Source organism: Triticum dicoccoides, chromosome 6A (assembly GCF_002162155.2).
Source record: "Triticum dicoccoides isolate Atlit2015 ecotype Zavitan chromosome 6A, WEW_v2.0, whole genome shotgun sequence".
NCBI lineage: Eukaryota > Viridiplantae > Streptophyta > Magnoliopsida > Poales > Poaceae > Triticum > Triticum dicoccoides.
In genome coordinates this window covers 506,995,283-507,005,334 of record NC_041390.1, presented here as the reverse complement: position 1 = coordinate 507,005,334, position 10,052 = coordinate 506,995,283, and the positions used below count along the sequence as shown (strand labels likewise).

The following is a 10,052-nucleotide window of genomic DNA, read 5'->3' as shown; positions in this document are numbered from 1 at the left end:
AGGATCTGGTCGCTCCGCCCCTATGGAGGATCTCGGAGCTGAGGTGGCGACCTCGGGCGGTGGTGCTGCGTTGTCCTCAGCAAACGGCGGCAGCGGGTGTTGGCCGCCCATCTCGGTCTTCAACCTCTTGTCACCCTCGTCTCAGATCCGTTCTCCGGCGGCCTCCGGGCACCGTAGCCGTGTCTCCTCTCGAGGTGGGGGTTGGGAGAGGGGACCGGAGAAATCTGTGGCTGCCTATGCCGACCTGCCGGCGCCGCCACCCATGGGCGTCGTCCCCTACTTGTAGGCGCTGGTAAAAATGCCCCCTTTCCCCCTCCTTTTCCTCCCGTGTTGCTCATGGACCAGGTGGAAACCCAAATCCCTCGGGATTGGGCGGCAGCAACGTCGTGGGCGTCGTCACCCTCAAGGGGGTGCTGTCTTTGGTGAGCTTTGGGGGAAGTGTGCTTGTTCCGGTTGGGGGTTGCTCGGTCTTCAGCAGTCTTGCCGTGTAGCTTGCTTCTCCTCGTGTGCAAATATCATGCATTGCCGATGCTTTCCTTGGATGAGCTCCAAGTAGTTTGGCGGTGGTATCCTGGTGTGGTCTTCCGGCTGGCAACGGGTCGGCCGCTCTTTAGCCGTCGGGTGGGCGTCTCCACCTTTCGACGGATCGGCTCCCTTCGTGCCAGGGCGAGGGGGCAGGGAGCCCCCTTCTGAGGTGGAGGAGGGAGACATCGATGGCCAAAGCCCATGGAGCTGGCAACAGAGCTCCTCCAACTACTATTTGTTTCATCCCCAAGCTTTGCTGGTGCCCTGCGTGGTGTTCTGCTCGCTGTGGAGGGCTCCTTCGACTTCTAGCTGGACTTGTGCTTTAGTTTCCATATCTTTGCTAGTAGTTTGTTGTAGCCTGATAGCTTTTACACAGCACCATGTATCAGCTTGCTATTTTGTTCTTTGTTTCCTTTGTTTGTTCGATGTAATCCTGGCCGGTTGATGGCTTTATTAATTCAAAGCCGGGCTCTTCTTGAGCCTTCGTTCTAAAAAAAGATGGATGGATTATGCGAATGATGATCAGTGGCGGCAGCGACGACGGAGTAATTAGCATATGAGAATTTAGCAGCAGTAGACGGAAGGGAAAGAGATGAGATCGATCCTTGCAGGTCAAGAACCAAACTAACTAGTGGTCGTAGAAATCAAGTCGTCGAAACACAAGCAATCATGAACCAAATTATGGAACGCAGGAAACAGACTGCCTCATCATCAGATGCATCTGCGAATATTTTCCATAAACTAAAACCTCCACCTAGACAAAGTTGCGCCCCGGTGCGTAACACCTGGGCCAAGCCCGACCTAGACTAGGACACGTTGAGGACTCCTCAGCAATTACAAGTTGTACGTAGAAAGAAACTAAAAAATCTGAACAAACTAGGAAAAATAAATAAAAAGAAGACACGTACGTATACTTCCATGTATATATGGTTGCTAGGCCAAAACTAAAATGAACTCGATGGTGCAGCCTTCAAACTTTCATTCTGCCGGCCTACATAGAAGTATTGGCAAGGTGTTCTCAATGTGGGCTTCACTTCTTCATGAGGCGCGATCCGAGGAGCAACTTCAGTAGCATATAAAATAGGCATCACACCTAAGATTCCTCTCTGTTTTGTAGCACACATTATCTTCTTATGATGCAGAGCAGGTATCACATACTTTTGCATCTTATTTTCATAGCCAGTCTCTCGCTTGGAAAATACTTTACTTGGCGATGATGGTGAAACGACAAGAGTACCTGGGATGACCGCATCAAAAAACCATTACAGAACATCATGAATAGAGAAGTAACCAAATTAATAGAAGTTCATCATCACATTAAAACCAAAGTACAGTAGTGATCAAATGTTATTACTGAAAAAATAAATACATAAAGTTCATACATAGTTCTCATTGAACAACATATAGCTCTTTAGAGCATCTAATTAAACCATGCATTGAAACTATGTAAAACATTTCAATGCAACAACAATTGTGATCATAGTCGTAACTAAGGTAACAAATGATCCAACGACATAATGATACTAAGCCTCGGTATGAATGGCATATTTTCTAATCTTTCTAATCTTCAAGCGCATTGTATCCATCTTGATCTTGTGATCATCAACGACATACGCAACATGCAACTCGAATTCCATCTTCTCCTCCTCAATTCTTTTTAATTTTTTCTTCAAATAATTGTTTTCTTTTCCAACTAAATTTAACCTCTCGACAAGAGGGTCGGTTGGAATTTCCGGTTCACATACCTCCTAGATAAAAACATATATGTCACGTTGGTTGGCATAATTATCATAAACACTTAATGAAACAAATAGTTATAAAAGATAATATATACCACATCTGAATTATATACAACACGAGGGCCGACGGGGGCGGATACCAAAATCATCGCACTATATAATAACAAACAATAATAAAAGTAAGAAAATTATACAAGTATCTATCTAAATCATACAAGTAAGAATTATTTTTTCAGAAAGAAGATAAGAACAAGAGGCTCACAACGGTGGTGCCGGTGACGAGATCAGCATGGGCGATCGACGGTGGTGAGGACGGGGACAGGACAGGACAGATCAGCAAACCTAGAAAAATCTTGAGGAAAATGGAGCTTGGACAAGGAGCTTGGAGAGGAGAAAGTTTAAGTGTGGCTCGGGCATTTCATCGAACACCTCATGTGCATAGGAGGTGAGCTAGAGAAACACACCTCTCCCACGGCCGGCCAAAAAAACAGAGCAGTGGCTCTGTCGCGGGCAGGGGCAGCGGTATATATAGGCTTCTCTTTAGTCCCAGTTTGTGGCTAAAACCGGGACTAAAGGAAAACATTTGGTCCCGGTTCCATCCACAAACCGGGACTAAAGGAGTTGGGACAGGAGCGAGGCCCATTGGTCCCGGTTCGTGTCTGGAATCGGGACCAAAGGGGTCAGATGAACCAGGACCAATGGCCCTCAAGGCCTGGCCGGCACCCTGGCCTCACAAACTGGGACTGATGCATCCTTTGGTCCCGGTTCATGAGTGAATCGGGATTAATGCCCTTATCCTGGCCTCAACCAAAGCCCTGTTTTCTACTAGTGTAGGGTTTGAGATGAGATGGTGATGGTGAAGATGTTGATGGAGATGGGTCCTCCCATGATGAGAGGAACATTGGTGATGATGAAGACTTCAGTTTCCCCCTCTCGGAGGGAAGTATCCCCGACGAAATCGCTCCGCTAGAGAGAAAAAGTGCTCCTGCCCAGGTTGCACCTCGAGATGGCGGTGCTTCGTCCCGAAAGTCTTCTCTTGATGTTTTTCTAGGGCAAATGGCTTCATATAGGAGAAGGAGTGCCACAGAAGCCTACTGGTGGGCCCACAAGCTCACATGTCGCGCCCAGGTGGCGTGCCACCTAAGCTTCTGGCTCACTGGTGGGGCCCCTCTTGGTGATTCTTCTTCCAGCATTATTTATTTATTCCAAAATAAATCTTCGTAGATTTTCAGGTCATTTCGAGCTTCGGAGAATAGTTGTCTCTATTGTAGTTTTTTTCAGGTCCAGAAATCCAGCCGTCGACAATTTCCCTCTCCATGTATATCTTGCATAATAAGAGAGAGAAGGCATTAAAATTGCATCGTAAAGTGAAATATTGATCTAAAACATTATAAATAAAAGTAGTATAACATGATGCAAAATGGACGTATCATTTCGCAATGTACCCAACAACGGTACACTAACATAAGTGGATTTGTATGAAAATGGGATGCAACCTCGGATTATTAGACGTACACATCAAAGAGACTTTACCCAGGTTTGTGCCCTTGTGATGCAAGTAAAACCCTAATCTTGCTTGTCTAGAGTTATATCAAGGAAAGTGAGTACAATGGGGGAGGGGATCCAACGACATAGATATGGGCTAGTTGGGTTTCGAGGTGGTAGAACTAGACTGGATGTCTTATATCGAATCTACTCTCAGCTAAGCTAGAGCTTTGATTCCTCTATCATCTTAGCCATCCAAGTAGAAAATTACCCTTCCTTGTCCAGGTCTTGAGGTATTTATTGTCGGCCTTTGTTGGTTTGGCTTCTGTACACCTTGGTATCCCAGCCTACGACTTGGACTCCCACTCATTTGGTAATGGAACGTCTCCCCTTCGGAAATCCTGGGGGTACCTGTTCATGGTAGTCATTTGCTCAAATGTGGGTTGAGCCTAGATATGGGCCTGGACGACCTACCTAGGGGTACACGCGCCATGATGTGAGGCAGAAGCCCACTTCCCATCGACAAGCCCCCCATCATATCAATGGTTGCCCTCGTCGTAAAGTCTTGCTCCGTGATGATGTTTTTCTGTACAATAGCACCCATTGCATGCAAAAATGTGTTAAACAGTAGCACAAATTTCTTGATCAGTTCGTTGCGAATGAAACCACACTCGAACTGGATGGATTATCCATGGTTATTATTGTCAATGAAGGGTCCACATGGCATCTTGTACATGTTCGGCATGTATGTAGTGTCGAATGACAACCAGTAGTTGTACTTTGCATAGGCCCTGTGTGACGCACCGTCGATCCAGAACAACTCCACCTAGTCCTCGTCATCAAGCTTGATTCTCCAGTAGAAATGTGAATCCTTGACCCTCATCTTCTCGAAGTACGCAATAGCGCTCCCCACGTCTGCGTGGCAGTGATCCATGCGAAATTTACCTCGCTCATTTGTAATGTCTTACATCATGTAGGGTACATCATGAGCAAACCTGTAGAACCATGCCATCAACTGCATCTGCCTTGCAGTTTCGATTACCTCCTCGGGGATGTTCTGATGTGATGACAGAAACTTTGTTAGGGATGGCTTTTTGATGAGGGGATGGTTGTAGTTGTCGTCGACGATAGTCCACCATGCATCTACATGTGTAACGTACATGTGGGCTTGGCATTCCTCACAACCTTTTCCCTTTTCCTCTCCTTCCCAAATGTTGGTTGGGTTTTGCACATCCTACAACTCCTCCTTGTCTGTGAGGGGTTTGCCATCCACTCTCTCTCTCTCTCTCTCTCTTACTCCTGTCTTATCCAAAAGCCACACCTCCGTGCGTAAATCCTGTAGTGCTCACGACGTTTTTCAAACTGCCAAACTTCATTCCTGGATTAGGAGGTTGTGCAATACGCTTCCATGTTGCCGTATCCTTGATCATAGTTGATCGCACTTGATTCTCGAGTTGCCGGTTCACTAATTGTTGGCTCCCCAAAGCTCTCTGCTCCCATGCTAGCATTTGGTTTTGTACAAGGCAAGCTGCGGGGTATGCTCATCGTTCGAGCACTGGCAATGCGACATGGATACATGCTATCAGTTTTTCTGGTGTGGCAAACTCCATTCAAGATGTCTGGTAACTTTCATATAGTTTAGTCACGTGATTCACAAAGATTGGTACCTAATACACTATGAACACGATAGTTTATACATATGTTGTCTGGTAAGGATCTTACATAAAGATTAGTAAAATATCATATCATTTTTTGCTATCTTGGTAGTTTACACACTTGAAGGCTGCTAATTTCTAACCAGAAACAATGGCAAACAACATATTTGTGATCATGGTAGTTTATACACATGAAGGTTGGTAGGTGCACATGGATTTTTTTAACCTGTGACGGCGATGCTAGGGTTGGCATAATTATTGATCGTCGTATGTGCATTCTCATCCTAGTGATTCATTCTTGCACCACTCAATATGCCATCCGCATTATCTTCAAGGTTAGACGCCATTGTAGCACCTGCTTATTTTTTATATTCGCATGTTAATATTATCGTACACCATTTATTTTATCGTCAACAAAAAGGAAACTTACACATGTTCGCTGATTTTGTATACTTTTTTTGTTCACGTTTTTTTCAGAGGGATCTGATGGAAGCTCTTCATTCAAATAGCATGAGTTTCCCTTCATGTCTACAACACATTTTTTATACTGCTCGGGAACTATTCAATGTAGCATGAGTTTCTTCAACATTATATTTTAAGTCAATTTTTCAAACAGTAGAAAACAGTTTTTAGTGGTATTTTTGCTTTGGTAACTTTGATACATATGAGCTGATAACTTTTTCATAAACAGAATGACAACTTTCTTATTCTTTTTTTCTGAAAACTTTGACTTGCTACGATACCAAACTTAAAACGACAAACCCTATTTGCAGTTCTACCTTTGTCTTCTTGTTTTATAAGTATGTTCTTGTAACAAAATGGAACAAGTGGGTCTGCAAAGTTTTGTAGAGAAACCAGATGATTTTTGGGATTAAAAAGGTTACATTTTTTTATCTAATTGTTCCTTGTGGATCTCTGCCCCAATCCCTGGCAATTTTTTTGATTCGGTGTTGATAATTGTGGTTTTCAGAGGACGGGGAGAAGAGAGTTTGGGGGATTTTCTAAAGGAATCGGGCATGGTGCTGTAGCAACCTCTAGATATAGAGAGATGATAGTTTTTTGGCGGTCGGTAAGGCCGAGTAGAACTTGTTTCCTGTGCCTGGGGTAAGAAACAGAGAAGAGGTGTGGTGGTGCAGATGACGTGGGAACTGATGATGCTTTTTTGGTCCAAGATTTGGTGTGGATTTTGTGGATGGCTCGGCCTCGCGAGGTGGGTTCGTTCAGATATGTCTGTCACCAAATGGTTGGCAGTTATCGTTGTCCATTTTTTAAATGAGTAGATGATAAATTCACAAGAGATAGCAAAATAATAATTTGTGTGGTGACTTCACAATAACAAGCAACTACAATGGCCGACAATGTGAAATGTCAGCTCACATCTGCTAATATAAGTATGAGAGAGGTACTAACCACAAAGGAACATTTGTCCATCACAATCATGAGCGCCTCCCCTGAATCAGACGTGACTGCGACAACATTGAGGAAACTCAATCCTAATCTCAGAGGAATGGCCTACACCCTACTCCATTCGAGCAACCACCACACCTAGTCTCCTTTGATTCCATCCCACAACCCTCAAAATCATAGCTCTCTCCGCTTTGGCCGACCAGCACAGTTCAAACGACACCGTTGTACAGGAAGCGGAAGAGGGCAGTTGTGTGTTCCTCTGTCTAACATGAAAACAAACCCCCTCCCCCAACCCCCGATTTATTGTCGCCATGCCCGTGAATCTTGTAAGAGAATCCTCTAAATGTGTCGCACTGCTTCCCCTTCGGACGGTGGTAGGAGGGTGACGACGGCATCAAAGCAAGCACTACGTAGCGGCGTTAGAAGCGCATGAGAATGAGGACGAAGGGTGAGAGAAGATGGAAGAGGATGAGGGCGACGACGGCATCAAGCAAGCGTAGCAGCGATGGAAGAGGATGAAGGCGAGGGCGGGATCAAGCAAGTATGAAGGAATGTGACAGCTATACAAGCGAATGAGGGCGTGTATAATGCATAGCCTCAAGGTGGTGCCTCGCATGCCATGTAGGATCGGATATGACGTAAAGTAGGTTCGGATAGAGAAACGGGATCCTCTCCAATAGGCAGGTGCTTGAAGAGAAAAAGTGTGGTCCGATGACAAAATCTGAAAAGGTAGGAATGAAAAGTAAAGATGCATGTGTACTAAAGTCATTATTTTCATTTCTTAATGAGGCCCACTAATGGTAGCTTGCATTAGGGAGAAAAAATAAATGTAAATGCCTCAAATTACTTTTTGTCATGGGGCATATGTATCCATATGCCACCATTGCACATGCCCTGAGAATGAGATGGCAAAGAGGATGAGGTCTGAGCTCCCTGCCGAGTGCAGGCATGTTATCCCTCACCAACAAGGAGCTGAGGGAATGTTCACTCTTCACTTATACATCCCAAAGTAAGTGTCACTAAAGTTGAAATAAATCAAGACACTTAATTTTGGATGGAGAGAGTATTACGGTAAATTAATGGATACAAGTTGTGGGACTGAGTTTTTGGATGACTTCCTCCAGTGGCCTGCTTTTCGCAAGTCAGCTTCTGACAGACTTTAACTTTTCACTGATGGCGTTGCTGCCATACAGAATATACGTACGGTAATATAAATAGCCCAGACCGACAAATTTTCAAACAATAGCAGGTCAAGACGGAGCAAAATTCAAGTCTTTCAGAAAATTGGGCCGACCTAATTCCAAATGCAAAATGACTGTCGAAGGATGCAAAAGAAAGATGGTACAATCTACAGTTCTGTCATTCTATCAATGTAGAATCCATATCTGAACTCTTTCTCATTTATACTCTCCATATCTAAACATAAGTCGTTTTTGCAGTTCAATTTGACAACCAAATTTTCAATTTGGTTCAGATCAAATAATGCAATTCTCATTAAGATAACTGAATTCAATGGACCTAATGATGAAATAACCCAGCTGCAATCAACTGCTTTAAGAGACAAGACAGCAAAGCAAATGCAGCAACTAACAATATATAAGAAACGCTCAAAACATCATTGACAAAACTCAACATATGATATTCTAGCTGCCATAATAACATTGATTGATTCCGCAAGGTACTCATTAAAGCAGTAAAAATAGTCTCACAATGGAACCACTAAAGCATGACAAAAGTTTCTTCTTCCGCAAGAGTAGAACAAGTGAAGACATCACATCCATTCTCTCAACTGCATCAGGAAGCATCTAGATAGGAGAAACTACTTCAGCAGCCTCACATCACAACCTCCCCAAAGCCAAGCCTGCATGATTAAACATAAAGCTGTTACAATGGATTCGTACGCAGTTTAATTACTGAATGTTAAATTCATAGCGAAGAATACAGTGTGATCAGATACAAGAATAAAATGGACTAGCATGAGCAACATTCATCCTAACAATACAAGTTCAGTCAAGGAATCTACTTAAAATCATCTATAGTTACTAGCATGAGCACTGAATCAACAGACAATCTTACCACATTCTACCTAGCTTTAATTGTCATAATTCAAGTCCATATGACCTGCTATTACACGCCACACTCTTCCTAACAAGTTAGCAGACCACAACAGCATTTCTGGTACCAGCAAAGCAACAAATAATTACCGCCAAACAAGAATCTGGTCGTTACCTTCTTAAGCGGGGATCTCCACCTCGCCGTCGTCGATCTCCGTCTGCAGATCCTTGGGGTCCTTGCCGTCGACGGTGCAGCCGACGCTGACGCAGGTGCCGAGGATCTCCTTGAAGGTGCCGGCCATCTCCTTGGCCATGGAGCGGACCTTCATGATCTTGGCGATCTCGATGACGTCGTCGAGGCTGATGTTGCCGTTGTGCTTGATGTTCTTGACCTTCTTGCGGTCCCTCTCGGGCTCCTTGAGCGCCTTGATGACGAGGGCTGCGGCGGAGGGGACGACGGACACCTTGGCCTGGCGATTCTGGACGGTGAGCTTGACGGTGACGCGGAGGCCCTTCCAGTCCTTGGCCGTCTCCTTGGCGATGTCTTCTCCGATCTTCTTTGGGGAGAGACCGAGCGGACCGATCTTGGGGGCCAGGGACGACGCAGCGCCGACCTCCCCGCCGGTGACGCGGACATACACCTCCACGATCTGGGACGGGTCGAGCTTGGGAGGCATGGCTGCGAGCTTGGGCTGGGGAGGATTGGCTGTGGGTGTGGCGGCGGCTGGAGTTGGAGATGCTAGGGTTTGAGCGGCGCGCTTGTGTTGAGATTATATACTGTCTGGGGTGGATGGGGGTTAGGGTTTGGTGGTTTATTCAGTGGTATGAGTGTATTGGGCCGTCAAGGATCGTCAGAATCAGGCCCTTTGGGAGATTACTAAATGGGCTGCACCGCACATGTTGGGCTGAAGTAGTGGATGGTTTTAATAAAAACTAGCTAATTGTCCATCTGTTGCAACGGGAGCATACACATTCTAATGGTTACATCAATCATGTCTAACATATACCTTTAGAATACTCATGTACATTAGGCGGCATTGTCGATTTGATTTACCGTTAAATAATTTCTCGCGAATCAACCTGTGATTGAGTTGGTTAGATGGACAGTGGTATCCCCAACCCACCAGGGTTCAAATCCTGGTGCTTGCATTATTCCTGGATTTATTTCAGGATTTCCGGCAATACGC

The 10,052-nt window shown here is 45.0% G+C and overlaps 1 protein-coding gene across 1 annotated transcript; it reads right to left on the bottom strand.

Moving 5' to 3' along the window:
- Positions 1-8,389: 8,389 nt before the first annotated feature.
- Positions 8,390-9,621, bottom strand: LOC119317532 (60S ribosomal protein L12-3-like). The gene is made up of 2 exons (XM_037592001.1): positions 9,041-9,621; positions 8,390-8,672 (listed from the first exon to the last, which is right to left on the bottom strand). The coding sequence occupies exon 1, from the start codon at positions 9,540-9,542 to the stop codon at positions 9,045-9,047; it is 498 nt and encodes a 165-aa protein (XP_037447898.1). The 5' UTR covers positions 9,543-9,621; the 3' UTR covers positions 8,390-8,672; positions 9,041-9,044.
- Positions 9,622-10,052: the final 431 nt, after the last annotated feature.